Raw genomic sequence first — 25760 nt, 5'->3', positions numbered from 1 at the left:
CACGATTTCACTTTGTGCTTTCCGGGTAGCAGAGACGCGCAAAGCTACCATTCCGTCTGCTCTCCGACTGCTTTTACGCGACGCTCGAGCGGTCGTCTGGATAAAGCTCGGGGGCATTTCGTTTCGCAACACTGTCGAGAGGCGTCGCACGAATTCGTCTCTTTCTGCAAGGAGGATAGAGAGAGGAGGAAAACGTGACCAAAGCAGCGTCTGCAATGAAAGGGGCGCGGTTGGAGAGAGCACAGTGCGAAGCTGGATGGCGGACGCGGGCTCGACCTTCCTGTAGCAAAATCGGCCTATGTCGAATGCTTTGCAGTGCGCCAGAGTCGGCGTTCTTGTCTTTTCTTACTCCGCGTACGCACACAGGCCCAAAGACTTAAAATCCACCCCAAACAAAGCACAAAAAGAACGCCGACAGTACACGGCATGACTCATGAGAACTTTTAACCATTCCAGCTGACGCGATCACGACGCAGCCTCCCCTGCACTGTAACGTTCGTGCTTTCCCGTCGTCCAGAGCACTGTGTGCAACGCAGCCAAAAAGTAGGTCAAGCACCGCCCGTGTGCGCATGCATGTCTCCGTGTTCATATCTCTTGGATTGTTCACACATAGGTTACCCTGCCGCTCATGGGTTAATGTTCAAATGTTCTTTGGCAGTAATTTGATTATAACATTTGAAACGCTTTAATATTGGCCGTTGTAACCTTTAGTCTCTGCAGAAATAGAAATAAAAAAGCTTGGCGACTTGTAACCTTTTCTACATAGGTTACTGACGTCTAAATGTTACATTATAGGTTACTGTGTTTTGAGTGTACAAATGAACCCAGCAATTGTCGAAGCATAGAAAATATTTTGTCAGTGATCAGTGGAACATGATACGGCAGCCATGGATAATGACGAATAGAAAGAACAAAAACAATCAAGTGCCGTCGGTGGGGTTCGAACCCATGATTTCCAAATTTCCAGGTTATTAGGCTCAGCTCTCACCTTCGTTTGCGGTTATTCTTGTTCTACTTTTACTCTTTACCTCCTGCTTAAGGCTTTGCAATAAAGCCAGCAGTCTTCTGTAAATAAATAAATAAATAAAAAAAAATGATTTCATTACAATTTCGCATTGCGCAAAATTATACAATTATTCTACTGTTTTTCTTTGTATGTATCTCCTAACGATCGGCTCATTTTCTGCTACGTTTGTTTGCTGGTCGGCTGAAGAGGGCCCCAAATCTGACAGCTTTAATTTCAAAGGTAGCTTAAAACAATAACAGCCTGTGGGTCGAGTTGGTTCATGGATTCAGAACGAGTATGGCGCTAAGACAACAACGCAAGAAAGAGAAGGACACCACTAGGGTGCACGCTATAAACTCTTTAATGGAAAAAAAGGAACATATTTAAACCCTCGACCACACATGGGCTCTAAGCTTAATCGCACTCAACCCATCCGGTATCAGAAATCAGCAAATGACAAGACCGAACACATCTTACTAGACACAAAAAACAGAAGAAGCAAAAATAAACGAAATAAATTTTAGCAGTTGCAGCCAGTCAGTCATAACAGGCGCAGTGTCAACTATTCAAAACAATAGGAGTCAAAACCTAAAACGTAAAAACAAAACAAAAAACAAGGTAAATAACTTTCAACAGAAACAGCGCGCTAAAACAGGACAGAGAAAGAATACAACACACAGACACAGCGCTGACTAATACTGAAGGTTTATTGAAAATGTTGAAATGATGTTCCGACTGGCCCGGCAACTTTCTGTAATAAAGGTAAATAACAAAACCGAAGCAACTTACAACAAATTCGAAGCAAAAGCAGACAAAAGCTAAAAAGCAAGAACAGACAAATTTATGGTAAAATTAGTACATTACACAGTACGACCTAAGTAGGGGTCGAGCATACGAGTCTAATTCGAGAGGTACCAGTTCCGGTTCCTTGTGCTGCCGGAGATTCAATATTCTTTCAATGGACACAACGTCTGTTGTGGTTGTTGTTGCGACTGAAATAATAAGAAAAAGAAACTTCATGGGCCTGCTACTGGCTCTGTAGTTGAGCCACCTCTACTGCCTTGTGCGGACAGAAGAGAAAATAAAGAAGAAAGAAAATAACAGAACGAGAAAGACGCGCGTCGCAACAGCCGTCGTCCACCTCCGCAACGGTGCCGGGTGCAATGACGACCTACAAAAGATAAAATATTGTGGCATGCTAGCGTGACCTACCTTTCCCAATCCCATAGGGCCCATGCCAGGTCGTCAGACACAAAAATGCGTGGCAGAGCTGATCATCATGAAAACGTTTCCAGAAACCATATTTAATTTTTCTGAAGAGCCACAGAGTTGGCTGTTGGTGCATGTGCTGTCCTCTTTTTTTGTGTTCTTTCTTAACGCCATAGTTGTTTTCAACTAGCATAGGAGGATTATAAAACGGCTGCCGCCCTCTCCGTTTACGATCTGTATCACATTCGCTCCGACACAAAATAGTTTACCGTGCTCTGCTGTAGCCCGTTTTACCAGAAGCTACAAGGAAAGGAAGAAAATGCTTTCAAACCAGATTCATTGCTCTGGCCCACTGTTCCGAGACCCGAGTGGGCCGTGCTTCGGACACTTCCTATATAGCAGATCGAGCGGCGTTCCACCTCCTTGTTTTGTCGTTCAACTGACCTAAACATCATTATTTGTGCTTCACTTAGTGACAGTGTCATAGGGACAGCAGTGCTAACTCAAGTTAATTTTGTTGCCGTAGCGTTAAAAGCCAGATATCCGGAAAAAAAATTAGGTGTTGTCGGCACCGGCATTTTCGGCGCCGTGATTAGGAACACACAACCACGAGTACTCTGGGGAGTTGGTAGCTGACATGGCTTGGAGCTGAGTGGCCGTATACTCTTCAGCGTCACGTGATTGTGTTATATCATTGAATGCACTTGTGCCTCTCTTTTTGCCCCTCAATTCAGATTTGAGAGGGAGAGGAATCGAATGTTCCAGGAACCTTTCATTCTGGACCAGGAATTGCACCCATAGGCAACGAAAGAACGTTGTTACGGCATGGTTAGGCATGGATTAAAATTAATTTTGGATGGTCTGGTTGGTGATGACTGTATATATATTAGTATTAGGTCACTGAGATGGCCACATTCGAATCTAAAATGATTATTCATGAGAGCCCTTACGTGATGCTTGTGCGATATCATGCTAGTGGCCAAACGAACCATAGTCCGAATGTCAGTGGAATGTTTGTGTTCCGCTTCTGAACAGTTTGAATGATTTGCCAGACTGGACAGGGCTTTTGATTCGTAGTTTGAAGACCTCTGGCGAGTTGTTATCACTGGGGTCACATGAGCAAAATACTATAGAAGCTCAATTTCGATGCTAGCAAAACAGAGATTTATGCCGCGTCTCGCCTTCACTTACTGTTTGTGTACTCCAACAATATTTACTCCTTTTAAAAGAATGCATTTACTAAATACCTGTCTCTAAAGTACTGCTGAGGCTCTCGAAAATGCTATTCATTAAAAAACAGTCTTGATGAAAATTAGAGATCACTGCCGGCGTCAATTAATACATATTTACCATTGGCTTCCTAGAGAGCAATCTGAATGTATGAATTTATAGTTGAAAGCTTTTGTGCAATATATCGACCTGGCTCAACGTGGTCCAAAACAGAATTGTGATTTTTGCGTGATTGCAGGAGTGCGAAATAAACCGTAATGGCGAACCGTTACGTCACATTGGAGGAATCTGCTCAATTGCCAGGGGAAACTGAACAGATGAAGGATGGGCAGCTTGACCAGGAACCGCCGACTGGACAAGGTAATCTTTAAAGCCTTTACAATAAATCACTATTTAAAGTATTTACAGTGCGTATTCACGAGGAACCATTGGGTAGAACAAATAAATTGGGGAGAAAAGGTCAGTTTTTCCTTTGGGACCATAAAACGCGTGCAGTACATTACCAGCAACCTACCATGTAGAATGAGTCACTGCAAATGTCTCCCATGTTATTTTCAAATCTTACCAGTTTTACTGAAAAAAAAATATATTGAACTCAAATAACGATCATTTTAGACTAAATTATGCATTGTGTTTGAAGAGACTTTCAGTTTTTGGTTACAATGCTTGTACCTAAAATTAGGATGTGAAAAACCATAGTTAATATAGACCTGGGAAATTCCCATTCGTAATGCATATATTAGTAAGGGAAATAGATTTCAAATCAAGAAACAGTAAAAACCAAGGATTGTGCTGTCACAGTAACACTACTTCTGCTCCCGATATAGTGAAATAAAAATCTATTCTTATAGAATAATATGTTCTTGACAAGAGAAATCAGTAATCGCAGTGTACGTACACCATGCCACGAACTATACATTAATATTGATTCAGATATCGAATGCAAATTTACCAGCAATACAGCTCGATTCCAATATAATATTGAAATCAATGACTGCACACTTGCACTGATATCTCCAAGATTGCTTCGAGACCTGCAGGAATCTCCACTGTCGGTTTGAACGTGGTCGCTTTTTTTCAAAGTGTCATTGCATTCGAACTAATCACGTATCGAATCAGAGCGAGAAAACCAAATAGGTATTTTCGATGCGGTGCTTCGCATCTCCAGCGAATTAGCTTAATTGCATGGCGAGTTGGGGGTCGGACACAGGATCAATTTGAAGACAGTGACCGTGTTCCATCTAAGAGTGGACGGCGCTTTCACCGATGTATCTTTTGTTATCAATTACAGCATTTTCTCTTTAAAGCGACAGGTTTTGCAGCTCCATGGGCCAAACAAAGCAATCATGATGCTGCCGCTGCCATTCATAGGTATCAAAACACAGCAGTCGTCAACAGCAGTAAAATGATGGCATGTTAATGTGTAGGGAAGTGCTGCGGAACATCAAAGCATGCGTACAAGAATAGTAGCGACAATGTAATTCACCTACTGGCAATCGCGCCATGGGTGCCTTCTTCGCATGCACGTCAGCCTTCTTTCTCATTTTCAGGCATGATTATGAATCTGGAAGGAGACAATCCACACTGGCTCGGTCTGGGGTCGAGCATTCTCGCATGCATGTACACCTACTATATTGCCCCCAAACTTTAAAATCTTTATGCTGTTTAAACAGCACCGGGCTGCACGTGGCCTTATCGCTGCGAGTAGCGTACGGAACGACTTTATGCTCTTTTTTCACTCTCGGCATCGCGAAGAGCGCTCTTTAGACTTTCTTGGTAACGCGAGATGCGTCGAGATTAGTTGGAGGGATTGCCGTCAAGCACAACTGTTTTCGTATCAGTTTTAACTTGTCCAGTATCATTTGGTTGGCTTACCTAGATATACCTTCGTCAACTTTAAATTCAGAAATGCAGAACGTAACGGGCATTCGTACTAGGAGCACGATTTCTCCTACCGCCGACACCGAATTGCTTAGTTGCTTTGGGACGCAACTCAGCCCAATAGAGTTTTTTTAGTGAATTAGCCGCCTCTTCGATTGTTGACTACGGTATGGTAATTACTAGACTACAATATATAAGCTTAACAATAGAAGAATTAGACGCGCCGTGCGAAACATGCTTCGCTAAGTGCGGAGATAAAAGGCTTGCGTTTTGCCGTCCATGCGCCGTGCTCGTCGCGCGATTTTCAGCCTGTCCGATTACGTGCCGATGAAAAGCACCGACCACGAGGTTGAGGCGACAAGACAAAAAGCGCCAGAAAGGAGCAGAACGATAGGCAATGGCGAGACCCCATGCACCGCAGGAAGACAAAAAATGGAGACTAGAAGCAGTTCTACAGTCTGCTAATAGCGGCACTACAAAAAGGAGTGTGCTAGGGAAGTGGAAGTGTAATCACATGCCGGCTGCGCTTGAGGGCCTTCATTTTGCAGAGGGGAACTTCTGCAAACATTTTCACTTGAAAGGTTTTGCAATCGAGCAAAGCTGCTGTGCGGGTTTTGCAGGTTATTATGCCAAATCGCAGAAATCTGAATACGGTGCTAACTCTATTGCAAACATATATGCTGCGAAAGTGTAAGCTTTAACTAATGCTGTTTTGCTTCAGCTGTGTGCGTGTTCTTTAATGGAGGTTTACATGGTTTTTCCTCGGTTTACCGCTTAGTTTAGGATTGAAATGTAAATTTATTTTCCGTCGAAGTGGAAAGTGGCTACTCGTCACATTTCCATCGACATACGACTTAGATTCCCCTTCCATGTCGAGTTGTTAATCAAATTAGGAATTACAATTATTGTATATTGCTTATCACCGGCAATTATTGTGGAGAAATGGTACACGATAGAAATTCAGCGAGAGAGGCTTTGATAGCGTTAAAATTACGTTTAGGTTTTAGTCATGGTTATTAATTGTTAACTGCAATTAGTATAGTGTGGTTGCACTCCAGGGAAGCTATTAACGACTTGCAGAAGCTCCAAATTAAGGTTTTATTAACGAATAGCTAATTAATAAATATTCAAGACGTATACTTATTCTAGTACAATTGTGCTCAAAATAAGCTACTCAGCGAATTCGAAATAATCAAGTCGGGTAAATTGCAATGCTATCACCATTATATAATTAGCGGTGAGTATTTAAAGCTGAAAATCATGCAGTAAAATTACACTCAACATAACATATCCCATGATATATTGCAATAATTCAGTGCAAAAATAATTTATTAATATACACTAATTTTCGGTAATTATTGAAAAGCCACAATAAGAATATAGTATTTACACTCGATACGAGCTATCCAACGACATAACGCTTGAGGTATTACGCCCTATATATGCCACACAAGCACTGCGGAAACATTTCGTACACGGCAAGCATGGGCGAAATAAAATGCTACGCATCCTATAGCCTAGAGAGCCGCAGCACGAGCACAAAAAAATGTGCATATCATTGCGTACGCAAGTGGACTATACTCCAAAAAATTACAAAATCTAGTCAATTTGTGTCCTTGTGCCCTAGGTACCAAAAGCATATAGGCCATTTCAGCCCCGGAGTACATTGTCACTCATACGCTCAGATGTGGATGGTGCGTTGCATAAACCGATTAGCGTGACACCAAATTCATATAGTGCGTCAGGCGTTACAAATGCGCTTTTCTAGCAGTCGGTTTGAGCCATTGGAAGCTGCCAGTAGCCACAGCGAAGGTCTAGCGAAGAAATGTGCTCAGCTTTCTGCAGATAATAAAGGGCGCCATGAATGCTACCGAGAGGATAAGCGTTCTAGTAATTTTCTTCAGGACGCGGTAGTCAACGCAGAACCGAATGTCGCCATCCTTTATCTTTTAGGGCACGATAGGGGAAGCCCACGGCCTGTAATAGGGGTGGATCACTCTGTGCTCGAGCATGTCGCCAACTTGATCGTCGGTGATGCTGCTTTCAGCGATTGAGACTCGGTAGGTGGCTGGCGCAGTGGTGCGTGGAGGCCGGTACCAATATGGTGAAAAACCGCTGTTCCCAAGCGGCAAACCTATGTTCGGGCCGGCCTCGTCCTTTGCCACTCTGGCAAGCTAAAACTCATCTGGCCGCTAAGCTCGCCCCAAGGTCGGGGTTAAGATTGGTCTTAGAACAACCGATCACTGCCAGTCGATCTCAGGCTGACGAGTATGGCAGAATTGGCCAGCGCACGGCCGCGGTCGAGTCATGCATGGGCCATGGCTTACCGAAGAATGGTCCAACCATGGTCGCTTATGGCCACGTAGTCAATACTCGCTGCTTTATAGTCAGTCAAAGAGTGGTCAGCGGCCTACTCGCTCATGACCTGTGGTTTACCGATGCGATGGCTGCAGTTCGATTGTAAGGCCATTGGTGGCATGGCAGCATTCCTAAACTCGCAGCTTTTGCTTGAAGCGGGCTCTTTGTAGCATCAACAATATACAACAAAGAAACTCTTCGGGCTGATCAAAAGAAACCCATACGCATCTAGCTTAACAAAAGGCCGCACACCGAAAAGGCAGAATAAAAAAGCACTTTTTATTGGCTATTGTCGTCACAAATTATAGAGTTTTGCAGGCTTCACAGCAATTTATTCGGGCTTTCAGCTTCCAGGCTGAGTTGAATATGTGACTTTTTTTTGCTCGTTGTACCTGCTTTCCTAATCTTTTGCTGTTACGAGCCATCACTGGACTGCCGCCGTCACGACCTTCACGGACGGGGCTTTACTACTGGGCACATTGTGCCTCCTCACGAATTTTAGAGTATATACGAAGTAAAAAAAAACAGCCTTCATTATTTATTTGTAAGAACAATAACTTTGCAGCCCGTAAAAAGTTATTAAGGTCTGTCATTCAGGCAGTTATTATAAACATTATCAGCGTGATCAGGGTTGAGGTTTAATGTTCTAGTCATCAGAATATACATTTGAAGTCTATAAAAAAAATAGGGTATACTTTTTTTACACATATACTGCGTCTCCCAACTAATTTTATCCAAGGCCTAAAACCTAGAATTTCATAGGCAGGTGGAGGAAGCAAGCTATATATTTCTGCAGGTACCTTGAGCACCACAGAAAAGTTCTTGTTAGCAACTTTTAAGGGACAATATTTACCTAAATTGCTTAATGTTGTTTTTTGACAATAAATGGTAATTGCTACAATGAAGTGCACTACAAGCTACACTCGATTAATTGCCCGAACAAGCCCTCATGCCTACATTGTTTTTTTTTTCCCAGATAGAGAAGAAAACCCCGAAAATGCAAAACTCACATGGCTAGAAAATTTGACTACGGCCTTGGCTCGATGGCCCAGTGCAGCGGTATACCTGCAAAAGTCCGCCTCAGCCAAACCATTGAACGCGACTATATTTGCTTGTTGTTGGTACAACTCACAAATAATGCTCCTTTCAGTACTACTTGCGAGCGGGCTAGTTGGCTATACGACTCCGTAGACCTCCGGCGCTGCATGGTTATACACAAAAAACAATACGCACACAAGAGAACTAAACCAGGACGTTAATACAGATGATGCGCTCGCTACCAACTGCCAGTTTTTGTTACGAAGAAGAAGAAAGCTTCACACAAATCGTGGGTTGCGATATGAAGAAGTAAACAAGATTCAGAAAAAATAAACGAAAATAAAATGAAAATAATGACAAATTAGGTCTAACTTTTTGTCACATTGTCAAAACATCTTGTCACGTTGTCCAAACGGAGAAGCATAACCTCCTTGCTGTTGAGCGCAAAAGACAGTTTTAAAAGATAGATTATTGAAGCCTTCAAAATGATTTCGGGGGAAGAGGGGGAATGTGTGAGTGTTCCGTCGTTGGCGCTCAACAGCAAGGAGGTTATACTTTTCCGTTTGGACAATGTGGCAAGACATTTCGATAATGTGACAAAAAGTTAGACCTAATTGGTCGTTATTTTCATTTTATTTTCGTTTATTTTTTCTGAATCGTTTGTTTACTTTTCCTTCATATTGCCTCCCGCCAACAACATCAACGGAACGTATTTGGGCACTCGGAGTGCACAACAACTTCGAGGAGCTCAAGGAGGCGGTTCTAGAGAGTCAGAAACAACGCCTAACAACAACGCAGGCGGGTAGGGAAATCCTGTCAAAATTAGGGCTATGGCAGGCACTAAGAACTTCTGAGATCAAATCACAAATTCCGACATCCACAAGAAACAACATCTATGTGAACCCGATACCCAGGCACATGCACCATGAGTTACAGAAGGGTCGAAGGAAAGCCAGAGTCAAATCATTGGAAAAACAATTGTCTAAAGACGCGGAAGTTGTCTACGTGGACATAGGGGCTTACGGCGAACCTGGCAAGTTCACAATAGCTGCAGTTGACCACAAGAAGAGGCCAATTATTCAGGCTTCGATCTATGCCAAGGATCCTGCGGAAGCGGAATCACTGGCAATAGCCATCACCATAAAAACACAAGACAACCAAAATAAGTCATCACACGTAGTGACGGACTCCCAACCAGCCTGCAGGGACTACCTGGCCGGAAAACCTCACAAAAGAGCGTGTGCAATATTACGTTCCATCTCCCAGACGCACACAATTACATGGACACCTGGACACGAAGGCCTAGAAGGAAATGAGGTAGCGAATGATCTAGCCCGAGCTCTTACAAACCGGGCGGATCCCCATCCCTACCTCACCCCTCTCCTAGGACCCTACGGCGACAGGCTGGAACACCTACGGTTAGAAAGAAGAATTTTCTCACCACCACACAAACACCTTTCTTCCTCGGACGCTATAGACTGGAGAAAAATACAAACAAACACATTCCCTAATCTTCAAATTTTAAATAAGATAAGCCCAACAAAATACACAAGTTACTGTCCTTGGTGCGGTGCAAGCCCCACACTCTTTCACATCTCTTGGGAATGCCAGGACAAACCTGACCCAACGTTAATAGTGCCATGCCCGACACACGAGCAGTGGGAGGCGGCCCTGACCAGCGACAACCTGGACCAGCAAGCCTGGATTATCCAGCTAGTCCGCAAGTCAGCTGCTGCCAGCGGAGCCCTGGACTAGGGGCACCGACCACCCAGCTCCTGCGAATATTTACTGATTATATGCTCATTAAAAGTTTTCTCTCTCTCTCTCTCTCTTCATATTGCAACCCCACGTTTTGTGTGAAGCTTTCTTCTTCTTCGTACCACAAAAACTGGCAGTTGGTATAGTGAGCGCATAATCTGTGTTAAAGTCCTGGTTTAATTCTCTTGTGTGTGTACTGTTTTCTGTGTGTAACCATGTAGCGCCGGAGGTCTTCAGAATGCTCCTTTCATTTATATCCTTACATCTTTGTAGTCTCTATCGTAGTTGCAAAGTGCAGCGCGCTTGCTGTAAATTTCGCTTTCATGCACCTCAACCGGCTGACGCGAACCACCTTAGCCAGTACATCAGCCTTATTTTGCAACGGGCCATTCATATTGGCTGTAGGTTGTTCCGTTCACTAAAACTATGCTTGAGAGCAGCACAGTTTTGGCGTGCAAATGGGCTGGTAACAGCCTTTTTCTATATATAGATCTAGATATCTATATTAGGTTTCCTCACCGCAAATATCAAAATGGGTTTCTAAAGGAACTCTCGAAGTCTTTAAATCTCATTTATTGACTGAAGTGAACAGAACTTGGAGCAAACCACATTAATGCACTACTTATAAAACACAATAAATTGCCTGCGCTGAGCAAAGAGGCTGCCAGCAATATGCGACTGCTTTCCATCACCCGTTGCTAATAGTTTATTTTTAGCACTTGGGTTAAGCTAGCGGGCGCAACAGGTATAATGCAACTATAGTTCCAGCTGCTCGATGAGGTCATATATATAGGGAGATTTTCAACCTTTACATCATCATCATCATTTGCCTGACTATACTCACTCCAAGGCGAAGGCCTCTCCCATATTTCTCCACTTAACCGGGTTCTGTGCTAGTTGCATCCACTTGACCCCTATGAAGTTCTTAACCTCATCCGCCCACCTAACTTTCTGCCGTCCCCTGCTACGCTTTCCTTCCCTTGGAATCCAGTTTGTTACCCTAAGCGACCATCGGATATCCTCTCTTCGCACTACATGTCCTGCCCATGCCCATTTCTTCTTCTTGATTTCCACTAGAATGTCAGAACCTTGAGTTATTTCTCTACCCACTTTGCACGCTTCCTATCTCTTAATGTTACCCCTACCATTTTTCGTTCCATAGCCCCCTGGGTTGTCCTCAACTTAAGTAGAACTCTCTTGGTTAGCCTCCACGTTTCAGCCCCATAGGTGAGCACAGGTAAGATTCAACTGTTGTATACTTCCCTCTTGAGCGATACCGGTAAGCTGCAACCTTTACATATGCCACGTTTAAATATACGAGAATTGTGTCACTGCGGTCTTCGTAAAAAATGGACATTACGTACGTAACATAACTATATTCGATAATAGAATACAGTAGTTCGGCCAGTACAGCTATAACAAAAAGTGTAGGGTGGCAACCACGAAGGTGTGCTGTTTTCAGATTTACTTAGATGACAGCGTATTTCGCAATACGAAACGCCCCAAATGCGCTCTTAAAATCGTGTTAAGTGGGCATTCTCCCGGTGCGTATTTGTAGAATTGCGTCCGTTGCATTTTTGTTACCTTACATGCAATTACATTAGTTTATTTGGTGATGAAGAAAAGCCGATTTATTTATTTATTTATTTATTTATTAGAACCTCAAGGGCCCCCAGATGGGACATTACATGAGGGGTGGGCACTTGAAATGCGGTTAACAATGGTTTTTGTGAAGTGATTACAAAGATGATGAGGCTTCTTCGATGGCAGTCTTGAAATGAGCAGGGTCGGAGATTAGGGCAAGGCTGCTGGGAAGGTCATTCCAGTGGCGAGCTGTGTACACGAAAAAAGACTTCTGGAATGTAGTAGTGTGGGCACGATGCGGGACGATGCTGTTAGAATGGCCTGTGCGGGATGTTCGACGTACAGTTTGGGTGAGCTGGCTGTCACGAGGTGAACTATGAAATAACTTGTGATAAAGGCAGAGGCGCGAAATCTGGCGACGGGAAGCGAGAGAAGGAAGTTGAAGTTGAAGCTTTAATGCAGATATGCTAGAATATCTTGAGTAGTTTGATAGGATAAAGCGAGTAGCACGGTTCTGTACAGATTCAAGAGCTGTGATAAGGTTAGTTTGATGAGGATCAAAGATAGCACTAGCGTATTCAAGTTTAGGTCGCACAAGTGTTTTGTAAGTTAACAGTTTTAAGGACGAAGGAGCCATGCGTAGATTACGGCGAAGGTAGCCAATTGTTCGGTTAGATGAATTTATTATGTGGTTGACGTGGTACGTCCATGATAAATCGCTAGTGAGGTTAATACCAAGGTATTTAAAAGAGTTAGTGGAAGTAACGGCAGAATCATTAATTTTATAAGCATGCGGAGTATAATTTCGGCGGCGATGGAAAGAAAGTAGTACTGTCTTTGTAGTGTTCAGAGACATTAGCCACGTTGAGCGCCATTAGTGTATGCTAGTAAGGTCATTTTGAAGGACAGCAGTGTCGTCGGTGCTGGTTATAGGGCGGTATATTACACAATTGTCCGCGAAAAGGCGTATGGTAGACATTACTGTGGAAGGCAAGTCGTTAATGTATATTAAGAAAAGTAATGGGCGCAGGACTGTGCCTTGAGGTACTCCTGAAAGAACATACGAGTAAGTAGATGAGAAGCCGTTAGCGAAAACGAATTGCATGCGCTCTGTTAAAAAGCTTCGGATCCAGTTGAAGACAAGCGGGTGAAGATTTAAAACTGACAGTTTGAGTAAGAGGCGGGAATGGGGTACTTTATCAAATGCTTTCTCAAAGTCCAAGAATAAGGCATTAGTTGGGATATTGCGGTCTAGATTGGAATGAATATCATGCAGGAACAAAGCTAGTTGGGTTTCACATGAGTGGCCTTTCCGGAATCCATGCTGGTTTGGATGGAAGAAGTTAATTGAATTTAGAAATGTAGCGACATTAGAGTATATGATGTGCTCCATGATTTTAGAGCATACACTGGTTAGAGAAATGGGTCGATAATTACCTGGCGATGATCAGTCACCTTTTTTGAAGATTGGAATGACCTTCCCTATTCGCCAGTCAAGTGGAACGGAGCCAGTATCAAAAGATTGCTGAAAAATGAGTGAAAGAATAAGACTGGAAACATGTTTAGTGTTTTTCAATACTTTGGAAGTAATTCCATCAATACCACAGGAAGATGAACATTTTAGCGAATCAATAATATTAACAATACCATGCGGGTTGAATGCGATGCTGTCCATTGGTGGATGTGGCAATGGTGGGAGGCTGGGAACATCATGAGACTCTTCGTTAGTAAAAACTGAACAGAATGTGTAGTTTAATACATGGGATACGTCAGATACGCCTACTGACGAGCCGCTACTGTCACATAGTGAAATATTAGTATTTTTGTCAGGGTTAATTGTTTTCCAGAAGCGCTTTGGGTTGGCTGGTAACATTTGAGGGAGGGTATTGGAAAAGAACTGGCGTTTAGTTTCGGCAGTAAGATCGGAGTATTGCTTAGCAATGGTGTGGTATTTGTCCCATGCACATTTAGTATTAGATAACTTGGCAGAACGGAAAAGGCGTTTTTTCTTGTTATTTAAACGTTTTAATGCTGTATTAAACCAAGGCGAGCGTGTTCGTTCTGTTATACTGATGGTAGGGATGTAAAGTCTTATCAAGCGCAACATTTCCGATTTGAAGAGAGACCAGTTCGACTCAATAGAACGTGAGGGATACGTAGAAGTGAAGTCGTTATAGAATGCAAGGAGGTCACGATTCATGCTAATGTAGTCACCTTTGTCGTACAGTGTTAGTATTTTTTTGGATTTAGGGATTTTGCGAAAGCTGGCAGAGAAAGCAGTACGAACTACAACGTGGTCACTAATGCCCGCAATATACGAAGGAGTGGAGATTGCCTAAGGGTGAGTAGTCAACACAAGGTCGAGAATGCTAGCTGAATGATTAGTAGTGCGGGTCGGCTCAGAAACCATTTGAGTCAGGCCGAAAGTTAGGCATGTGTTCAGGAATTCGCTAGATACATTACTTTTCATTAGGATTTGGGCCATATCGTTCCAATCTATGGACGCAAAATTGAAATCGCCGAAGAGTAAGATAGGGGTGTTGGGGTAAGAAGAGATAAGCGACTCAAGCGCTTCATGAAACAGTGTTATAAAGGAACTATCCATATCAGGTGGTCGATAACATACACCTATGAGTACGCGGGGAGACGAAGAATGGCAGCACACCCAAACCATTTCCAACGAGGTGACTATGTTAATAATAGAACAATTTAGGGAGCGTTTGGCAGCGATCAGAACACCACCGCCACGGCAGCCGTCAGGTCTGTCCTTCCTGAATATATGAAACTCGGGTAAATCAGGCATGATTTCAGAATCCGATATAGAGGAACTTAACCATGTTTCAGTTAGTAAAACGTTGTTACTAGACGAAGAACTGATAAGACTACACAAGGATTCACGTTTGGGTACTATACTGCGAATGTTAGTGTAAAGAAGTGATAGATGATCATTTTTGGGTTTCCTGAGAACTGGTAGCTGCTATGACTTACGTTCAAGAACATTCCCGGCTGCGTGGTCAAAGGTGTAGGTTTTACTATTAGAAATTAGTTTATTGTGACGCAGCTTGTAAGGCATGTTGGTAGCTTTCGCAAATTCAATAAGGCGTTTACGGGCGAGACGGATGTTAGAAGAGAAATCTTCACTAATTGCGTAATCGGTGGATTTTAGCTTATAGGCTGAAGATAAAATGCGTTCTTTGTCTTTGAAATGCAAGAATTTTACTATGATCGGGCGCTGTTTTCCGTCACTGAATGTGCCTATACGATGCGCTCGCTCAATATCCTCACTTTCAAGGGTTATGCTGAGCCGCTCTATACAAAGATCTGTTACCAGTTCTTCGGATTCACTCCAAGTTTCGTTTTTTGCATCTTTGAGCCCATAGAACACTAAATTGCTTCGACGGGACATGTTTTCAAGGTCGTCAATGCGAGCAGTCAGAGCAGATACCTGAGCTGAGCAATTAGCGGTAGCTCTTTGCATGTTGTCAATCTGAGACTTTGCATCTGAAATAGACTGGAAGTCACACTCAATCTTCGAAAGCCTAGAGGTTAGGTCCGCGAAAGCTTTCTCGTGGACTGGAAGGGTTGACTTGATAGAGCCTAATTGCTCAAGCATAGTTGACTGCCCGCATTGTAAAGCTGTAAGCGCGGCAAGTATTTCAGTTGGGCTGTCGGTAGGGTCAGGACCAGGGTTCGTTTCTACATCACCGGCCAGCAGAAGTAGTTTCAACAGCATGTATGAACACTCATAAAATATTGTTAAAGATCGCCGTGGACCCGGCAGCACAAAGAGACAGCGGTCACTGGAGCGCTTAGCGTAAAGGCTATGGCAATTCATTAGCTGCGTAACGAAGTGAAGACAGTTAGGGCGCTCCATTTCCGTGGTGCCGCCGAGCCCACTAAGCGCCGCGATGGTTTGGTCGGGCTTTATATGGCCGAATCCAGGGGAGGGCGCGGCGATTGTCTCAGATAGCAGTGATGATGACCAGGGACTTTGTAGATACTAAGGCGGAAACCAGGTATCCGCGCTTGCAAGCAATGGCTCGCACTTTGCTCTCGGAACATGATCTGGCAGCTGCTGGTGCCGTGCTCACTGGTGCTGGTGCTGGTGCTGTCATGGTGCTGTGCTCACTGACGCAGTATTTCCAATTTTTTATAGAAAAGCTTATTTGGCTTGATAATAAGTATTTGTGGTGTTTTATATTTCGAACATTCAAGATTAAACATTGAACTCAGGTGAACGCCAATTTTGAGTGCTTTCACTTTCGGCTGATAATCATGCCCCCCTTCCTTTATCGTAAAAAATTGTCATTTGAAATTACAATGACAAAGTTTGTAAAGAAATTTTTTACTTATATACTATTCGCCTTCTTCTACATTACTGCTCCTGCAACAATAATGTTCATTGCATTCGACTACTTTCTTGTTTATCTGTAGCTAAATTCCACAGCTTCATTCCATGCGTATGGTCCGAGGCTGCGAAAGCAACCACCTCAATATTCTGGAAAAAATTCGGTGTTTTGGAAATTGTGCGAAAGGCCTTTTGTGAAAGTATTTTCATTAAGAAAATTTTTTACGACTCAGTTACTATTTTTAAGTCTTCGTCACGCTTTACGAATTGGCGTCAGAACAAGTTCTTAAATTTACCGATTTTGTTCGGATTTTACGGATTTTATTTTAGAATAATGCTTTCGCACTATTCTTTTATGTGAATTGATGAATGAAAAAATGTAAGAATTTTTTTGCATTTCCTTGGGTCACCAAACATGCAAAACGGGGAGTTTCAGAAGCTTGATCAATATGTTTTCACCACAAATAATGCTAACGCATTTACTAGTAGCTATACTGAACGTTAAAAATAATTCAAGCTTCTTCAACGAGGCAGTTTAAAGAAATGTTTACAATTCCATGAAAAGTGACATTCTGAAACTTAAGCCTGGATTAGAAATCAAGACCCTTAAGATGAAAATAAAAGAAAAAAACTAGATGCCTCGCGACACACATCGAGGTCTTATCTTTTATTCTGGATTTATGCGAGTAGTAGGTTAGCCTACTGGACATCGCCTGTTTAACATCCCTGCCTTTATATTCTGCCTTCTCTCTCTTCTTACGCGAGTAAGCAGGATTTTGTCAAAATCATTTCAAGCCACAGCGGTGCGCTCAGAAGTGTGACTAAATTGCAGATTACTGACATTTCACCGCCTATATCTATGGTTCTCACATTCTGCGTGGAGCCAATTTCTGCAAATGATGGGCAGGAAGATAAAGAAGGCTACATTAGCGCTGAGACCGATTTAAACCAATTGGTACGTTTGCTATGTTCACATCACGTTCAAAAGCGCAATAGCAGCCGACATAAGGAATCAGGATTGCCAGAAGAAAAAAAAAAAAAAAAGATATGTGTTTTTATCAGACTTCCGGAAAATCAGTGACTAAAACTAACTTCTTCGGCCTCTGCTATTAGAAGGGAACCAAAATTTAGTTGCAGAATAATATGTTTTAGTACTTACGCGAAGTTCGTTGTACGTTGTGTGAGGCGCACTGAAAGCGCGGCAGCAAGATCAATGCTGTACGGTAATATCTCCAGTGCGTAAATCATAAGAGGGTGCATTTGCCGGAGCCAGAAATAAAAGAAACGAAATTAGAATAATTACACTGTGAAGTTCCAAAATAGAAGAATAAAAGAGAATGGCCTTCGAAATTGCATCGATGGTAACCACGATCATAGTTCATGACAGTTCATTCATTTGAGACCAATACAATTTCAATAACTAATGCTGAAACCATATATTATTCAAACTGTTAATAACTTCACGTCAATGAGTGGACATGAGAAACAGGTGTTCTGACTTCGTATGGCGCTATGCTTCAAGCGTTGAAAAGTTGAACACCAGTTGAGAAGACGAAACGCTACGGAGACATAAAAAGTAACAGAAAATCATCCGTGTTGCGGCAATCGCCTGCTATTAGGGACCGTAAATGCTTTGATGAAGAGTAATATTTCTGCTGTGAAGCGGAAGGTAAGTGTTTCTGCCGTCGTGTCAGAAAGATTTCAGCAAAGCCAGCCAATGATTGACCAACACCGTCGCTGTTCTGATTTGACTGAGCGCCCTGAGACCTCAAAATTGGGAGACGCTTGCTATGTATTCGCATTCAATTTAAGCGACGCAGTCACACGTTAAATTTGCAAAGTGCACGACTGCTTGTGCGAACCATGATATTTTGACGGTGACGACATGTTCGTGTTCTGCAATGAAGTCACAGTTAGGCAGCGCCTATCACTGTGGCTATTTATCGCATTAAGAAATAAAATCTCCCGTCAAGCAAAAGTTATCTTGGTAACATTTTTCAGATTAGAATCTAAGACGTTGGTGTGCACAATGGGTCATCCGAAGTGGTTTTAAATCGAGGGCCTTGATTTTCAACACAGCTACGCCTCAATGCAATGAAAAAAATCACTTTTGCGGAGTTTCGAGCATATCGCTTTAAAAATCATTTCGTTCAATCTACTGAAATAATTTTGAATTGAGTATAACAAAGAGTGAACAAGTAAAAAGTAAAAAAAAACTGTTTTTGGTTACAGCATTTTTGAGGTGACAGTAAGATATTTTTTAAAATGCCACATTAATTTTGGCATTGTTAGTGACCAAAAATAATGCAAAAAATTATTTTCTGTTCTTTTCGTGAAGTCACTTAAGAGACCAATGCAAGTGAAACATATTCAAATATTACACATCGCTGCACCTTATTTCGCGCATAATTTAATACTTTTTCGGTAGGCCAATTTTTGCTTCATCCCGGAAACTTCAAACAGTATTTATGGAAGAATAAAAAATATACTTAGACGAAAGGGTTTCGCCGCAATTGCCACGACGCCTTTCTGGGGGTTTTGCATTTTTTGCATTTTTGCTTTTATTGCTGGTTTTTCAAAGGTCAGTTAGTGTCTTACAATAGATAGGATACATCTCAAATACAAGTTAGAGATTTCTATTGAAGAAGGAGCAGGTTTCAAATAGTTGTTTGCGTCGTTACAGCTCAATCTACTGTGCAGTAATCTAAGTGAGACGAAAACAATGCATGATAATTTTGAACTTTTGCTTTGTGTTAAAGATATTGGCGGCACCTGGTTAAGGCACCAACCTCTGCAGATACAGTCTTTGATAATCATCGGACGTAATAATCCCATGACAGGTCAGAGAGGTCAGAAGCGAAAGTCAGGCCAAGAAATTCATGCTTTTAACAATTTCTTAGGGTGCTTTTGCAAACACCAGCCTTTCTTCTATTTGTGTCTGCTTGCCTCTAGCCACGAATAATATGGTCTTACATTTATTGTTATATATTTTAAACAGTTCTTATTTAATCAATCGAGAATTATTACAAGCTCTTGCTTGGCATATATTACTACTACATCTATACTTCTACCAGTTGAAAATATGCCCGTGTCGCCTCCGTAGAGCACTTATATTGCAAAGGGTTTCCTTCTACACAATTGACCTAATTATTGAAAAGAAAGGGCCTGAAAATACTTCCTTGTGGCACGCCAGAAATAAGTGAACTGTGTAACGCCAAATAATCCAAATAATGGACATTCACTACAATTTCCTGTATATTGGCAAGAAGTAATGGGATTACGTGCTACGTCGATCACTGCCTTGTCGTGGCGGAGGGGCTTGCGAAACTCGATGAAGTCGTGAGCTCTGCTGTGTAGGGCCACCCAAGATAGACAGGTCACGGCAGAGAGTTCTGACAAAATGTGATTCACTGGAGAAGGTAATGGCAACCCACTCCAGTATTTCCTGCCAAGAAAACCCTATGGCCAGTCACAATACCATTATCGATATGGCGCCGGAAAATGAGCCCCCCAGGTTGGAAGGCGTCCCACATGTTACTGGGGATGAACAAAGGGCGATTCCTAGTAGCTCCAGGACGAATGAAGCGGCTCGGCTAAAGCCAAAAGGACGCTCAGTTGTGGATGTGTCGGGAAGCGACCGGAAAGTCCGATGTTGCAAGGAGATATATCAGATAGCAACATGGAATGTAAGATCTATGACGCAAGGCAAACTGGATATCGTCAAGCGAGAAATGGACAGATTGAACATTGATACCTTGGGTATCAGCGAGCTCAAGTGGACCGGAATGGGAGAATTTAACTCCGGCGACCATTATGTCTTTTATTGTGGGCACGAATCCAAGAGAAGGAATGGGGTCGCTCTCATAGTAAACAGAAGAATGGGCAAAGCAGTGCTAGGGTACAACCCCAAAAACGACCGAATGATTTCAGTTCGGATCCAAGGTCACCCTTTCAACATAACAGTTATCCAAGTCTATGCACCGACCACTGCTGCTGAAGAAGCTGACGTTGAGAGATTTTATTCGGACCTACAATGCCTTTTAGACCGCACCCCATCATCAGACGTCGTTTTTCTCATAGGAGACTGGAAAGCTAAGGTCGGGAGTGAAGAAATATCCGGAATTACAGGCAAATTCGGTCTTGGTGAGCCAAATGAAGCTGGGCAGAGGCTAGTAGAGTTCTGTCAAGAAAACAACCTGACCATAGCGAATACTCATTTTCAACAGCACAAGAGGCGCCTGTACACATGGATTTCACCGGACGGTCTGTACAGGAATCAGATCGATTATATTATTTGCCGGCAGAGATGGAGAAGCGCTATACAAGCAGTAAAAACAAGGCCTGGGGCCGATTGTGGCACCGATCATCAGCTTCTTGTTGCCAAAATTAAGCTTCGATTGAGGAAAACGCAGAAAACTAGAAGGCCTTTCAGGTATGATCTGGATCAGATTCCATTAGAATATGCTGTGGAAGTGAGCAATCGATTTCAAGAATTAGATCTAGAAGACAAAGAGCCCGAAGAGATGTGGACTGATGTTCGTGATATAATACAAGAAGTTGCTACTAAGGTAGTTCCAAAGCAAAAGAAATGCAAAAAAACAAACTGGTTATCTGAAGAGGCTATGCAAATAGATGAGGAAAGGAGGATGGCAAAAGCTATGGGGGAAAAAGAAAAATACAAGGTTCTCAATGCTGATTTTCAGAAAATAGCAAGGAGAGATAAGAATGCCTTCTTGAACATACAGTGTCAAGCAGTTGAGGACAACAGCCAATTAAGGAACACAAGAGCTCTGTATAAGACAATCAAAGATATCAAAGGAAGCTTCTGTGCTAAGCTGGGCGTGATAAAGGACAAACGAGGCAAGGACCTCACTGAAGCCTCAGAGATAAAGAAGAGGTGGCAAGAATACGCAGAACTGTACAAGAAGGACCCGGATGTGCAAACCCAACATAGGACTGTTGTGATTACTGATCTCGAGCCGGGCATCCTGAAGAGTGAAGTTGAATGGGCCTTAGCCAGCGTTGCTAAGAACAAAGCTAGCGGAATTGATGGTATTCAAGCTGAGTTGCTTCAAAACCTCAACCACGACGCTGTTAACACACTGCATACATTATGTCAAAAGATTTGGACAACCCTGCAGTGGCCACAGGATTGGAGGAGGTCAGTTTACATCCCCATTCCAAAGAAAGGCAGTGCCAAAGATTGTTCCAACTACCGCACGATCGCGCTTATTTCGCATGCTAGCAAGGTGATGTTAAAAATCCTGCAAGGTAGGCTGCAGCAGTATGTGGATCGGGAGCTTCCGGACGTGCGAGCTGGGTTTCGCAAGGGCAGAGGAACTAGAGACCAAATTGCCAACCTTCGCTGGATCATGGAAAAAGCAAGAGAGTTCCAGAAACCCATTTACTTCTGCTTTATTGATTATGCGAAAGCGTTTGACTGCGTAGATCACAGCAGATTGTGGCAAGCTCTCCAAGAGATGGGAGTTCCAATTCACCTCATCTGTCTCCTCAGGAACCTTTATGAAGGGCAAGAGGCCACAGTCAGAACTGGGCATGGTCTTACTGATTGGTTTCCGATTGAGAAAGGGGTGAGGCAAGGCTGCATACTGTCGCCCTGCCTATTTAACCTATATGCAGAGTGCATCATGAGGAAGGCCGGTCTGGACGAGTCTTCAGCTGGAGTGAAGATCGCTGGAAAACGCATCAACAACCTTAGATATGCGGATGATACCACTTTAATGGCAGAAAGTGAAGTGGATCTCAAGAGACTTCTGATGCGCGTACAAGAAGAGAGTGAGAAGTTTGGGCTTAAACTGAACATTAAAAAGACGAAGATCATGGCGTCTTGCCCTATCAAGTCCTGGAGCATCAATGGACAAGAAGTGGAAGCTGTGACAGATTTTCTGTTCTTGGGCACCAAGATTACCTCGGAAGGAGACTGCAGCCATGAAATTAGGAGACGCCTGCTTCTTGGAAAGAGAGCAATGGTTAGCCTTGACCACCTAGTAAAGAGCAGAGACATTAGTCTGCCAACCAAGATCCGTATAACCCGTGCTATGGTCTTTCCAGTTGTGATGTATGGATGCGAGAGTTGGACTGCCTGCTTCTGGGAAAGAGAGCAATGGTTAGCCTTGACCGCCTAGTAAAGAGCAGAGACATTAGTCTGCCAACCAAGATCCGTATAACCCGTGCTATGGTCTTTCCAGTTGTGATGTATGGATGCGAGAGTTGGACTGTGAAAAAGGCTGACCGCCGAAGAATTGACGCGTTTGAATTGTGGTGCTGGCGAAGACTCTTAAGAGTTCCTTGGACTGCCAGAAGATCAAATCAGTCGATATTGTCTACCATAAACCCTGACTGCTCATTGGAGGGTCAAATTCTAAAGTTAAAGCTCAGCTACTTTGGTCATCTGATGAGAAGAGAGGAGTCACCGGAGAAAGATTTGATGTTGGGAAAGGTTGAAGGTCGCCGGAGAAGGAGTAGGCAGCGAACGCGATGGTTAGATGGCATTCTCGAGGCATTGCAGATGAAGCTATGTGATGTTAAGAAGATAGTGAGAGACCGGAAAGCGTGGCGTGACATGGTCCATAGGGTCACGAAGAGTCGGACACGACTGAACGCCTGAACTGAACTGAACACTCCAATACGTTATTTTTGGGGCCTACGCTGTGCGTAAACACTTGTTGCATGCACTGTGTATTTAAAATACGAGTAACCGGCCATAACCAGGTTATACCTATCGAAATGATTTACTGCACACTCGAAATACCTAAACGCAGACCACCAGAGAGGCAGCCGCATTCCTGTTGACAGAAACTGGAGCGTGGCTGTGTTGATGGCCGCTGCCGCCTTCCTGATCGCAATGCCGTGGTCTTGGTTCGGTCTTCTCTTCGTGCTTTTCATGGAAAAGTTCCAAGCTACCAGGGAGCAGGCATCCTGGCCAAAAAGTATTGCTGTCATGCTCAGCCTATTATCAGGTAAGTAAAGCAGTGAGCCTAGAACATTCCGTAAAGAGTTATACTGGTAGCATGTATGCGGGCGTATATACTGAAGCTTTCAAAGTACAAAAATCACATAAAATCCAGGGCCAGAAAGAGATGGGATAGGAGGTTAAAAAAAAAGGAAAATTAAAAGGTGCCGCTAACTTTCGACAAGGCTCCTGGTTATTGCAGATAAGGCAATTTACCACTGCTCGTGGCCTCTACAGAGATCTGACTCAAACCTGGAACTTAAATTCACCGACACGTCTTTTACGAGCCTAATCTTTGAGAACTATCCGCTCATAAGATAGAGTAATAGACTAGTTTAGCACGTGTCACTACTAGATATTAGGTGTCAACGAGGTATTGCAGATTAAGGAAAAACGGCTGCCCTTATTCCACAATGATGTTCACACGTAATGAAGGGCAAGCACACGAAAAGAGTGTATTTTAGCGGGAAATGGCTGTTACGGATGGCTATGAGACTAGACGCAATCTCTTTAGTTTGTGATTGAAAATGAGATCTGTAGGCCAGGGGATGGTGTGCAGAGTGAGGGTTTGCTCATTCATCAAGCCGTAGGACAGAGAAGACTCTGGCGGATTTCTGTTCGGAGTTCTTGTGATTTTCTTAATTTATCCACTACGCGCTAAGGTGTCTCCAAGACAGACTCTGATTTAACGCTCGTGTTAGGATACGGAAGCACACAGCATCCATACAAATAGTATATATAAGTCTCAGCTGTTGTGATTCATAACATACCTGTTCAACTTCTCGCAGGACTCGTGGTCCACGTCCTTCAAAGGCACATCAAGACGTACTACATTGTTCTGCTAAGCACTATTCTCGTCTTCTTTGGGTTCATTTTGTCGGCCTTTTCCCCAAGTATTTTGTGGCTGACGTTCACCTTCGGCGTGCTGCATGGTAAGGAACACCATCAAGATATTGCGTTTATCCCCAAGAATTACAATTCTGTGCCGCTGACTTGAAGTGCTTTCACATTGTTCCTTACTTTTGGGCATGGTTTAAAAAGCATTTTTTGCAAAGAAGCGAAAGTGTTGTAGTCATCATACACGATGGAACTGTTACTTTATTTCAGCATTTCGCTATAAAAAAAACTTTCGATTGCGTAGCTTTATTTTCAAGAACATCATTATTTCAGTGCCATACCAAGTTTGCATTGCACAGGCGGTGCCGGATTCCTTTCCTTGCTTAACTAAAGACTGCTGTTGTCAGTCATTGTGTGGCAGAAAGAGCAATTTTTTTTTATTCTAGGCGCACCTTCCGCCTGGGATCAATCATTGCCTAGATGCTGTCGTCTTGGTTCAAACAGATGAAGCGCGATATTTGTCTCTTTTGCAGAAGGCAGAAGCTCATTCTTGTAAGCGCTTGCGGCTGGAGACGGAACAAAGTGTAAATATGAGCAGAAACTGACACTCGCTTCTTTGTTAGGTTGTAACATCATATATGCCGTATTTCACGCACATTGCAGCTTTTTGAACAGCTTATTTTAGCTAGTCAGAATTAAATATGGGTGTACAAGCACTAATGTATTGGCCATGCATGCTACCACCTACTGACAACTTACTTTAATGCTCCCCTCAAACACTGACTTTAGCACTATATGTAATAGCACACACTGCACACCAATAATAAAGAGGGATTACCAAATCCAAAGTTATTATTTATTAGTAATATCGCAAAAAATCATTATATCACGGGGCGCATATTAGACATCACATGCTCTTTCATAAATATTTAAAACGATTGCGCAGCCGGGTAGATATCAATATATACGTGTACATTTTACAATAGAGCTATATTTTACAGTCTCCCTAAGGCATTTAGAGGAGAGCAGTAGTTTTAGAACCCAATTATGGAAGCTTCAGGAAACATTTTTACCCACCTTCACCCTCCTCTATAAATCAACATGGTCGCAGCAGTATTTAACTAAAGAAACACCACGTCCAACGCATGCTCGCAGACCTTGATTAGAAATGTTTACGAGAGCTAATGAAGCAAAAATGCGCCTATTTAAGTGTTTTTATTATAATATATCAAAAGCTGATATAATCGTTCCTTGCACACTCCTAAAGCTAACTGGTGAAATTTGGCAAAAACGAAAAAGATGCTTTTCCAGAACTCATTTGAGGAGGAAACCATCTAATTGGCGAGGTGTCGAGTTGTAAGCACAGTAGTGTGCTTTATAAGAGAGAGGAGCATGATGTGCTCACGCTGAAATGTTCTTGAACTGGGAGCAAGTATCTGAGGTGTACTGACCCAACAACTTTAGGAAAATTTTAAATTTCGTCCAAAAATTCTTTGTCTTACAAAGGCTAGCGCTTACGTCGGCGGAATAGCAAAGCA

The 25760-nt window shown here is 42.9% G+C and overlaps 1 protein-coding gene across 5 annotated transcripts in view; it reads left to right on the top strand.

The window, feature by feature from the left end:
* LOC146194814 (monocarboxylate transporter 12-like) overlaps nucleotides 1-25760 on the top strand; it is a 78873-nt gene that overhangs the window by 34853 nt on the left and 18260 nt on the right. For 3 of the 5 annotated variants that reach the window (XM_084597563.1, XM_084597562.1, XM_084597564.1), the window contains 3 exons: nucleotides 3684-3805; nucleotides 23195-23392; nucleotides 24174-24317. In XM_084597563.1, the coding sequence (XP_084453689.1) occupies nucleotides 3703-3805; nucleotides 23195-23392; nucleotides 24174-24317 (445 nt within the window). In that variant the 5' untranslated portion in view covers nucleotides 3684-3702. Of the gene's footprint in view, nucleotides 1-226; nucleotides 544-3683; nucleotides 3806-11640; nucleotides 11718-23194; nucleotides 23393-24173; nucleotides 24318-25760 lie in introns of those variants that run through there. The other 2 variants (XM_084597566.1, XM_084597567.1) reach the window with 2 other exon arrangements.

Source organism: Amblyomma maculatum, chromosome 3 (assembly GCF_055883805.1).
Source record: "Amblyomma maculatum isolate TAMU_Amacu chromosome 3, ASM5588380v1, whole genome shotgun sequence".
In the NCBI taxonomy this organism is placed as follows: domain Eukaryota; kingdom Metazoa; phylum Arthropoda; class Arachnida; order Ixodida; family Ixodidae; genus Amblyomma; species Amblyomma maculatum.
Note: the sequence above shows the minus strand (reverse complement) of the source record. Positions and strands in the feature narration are given on the sequence as shown.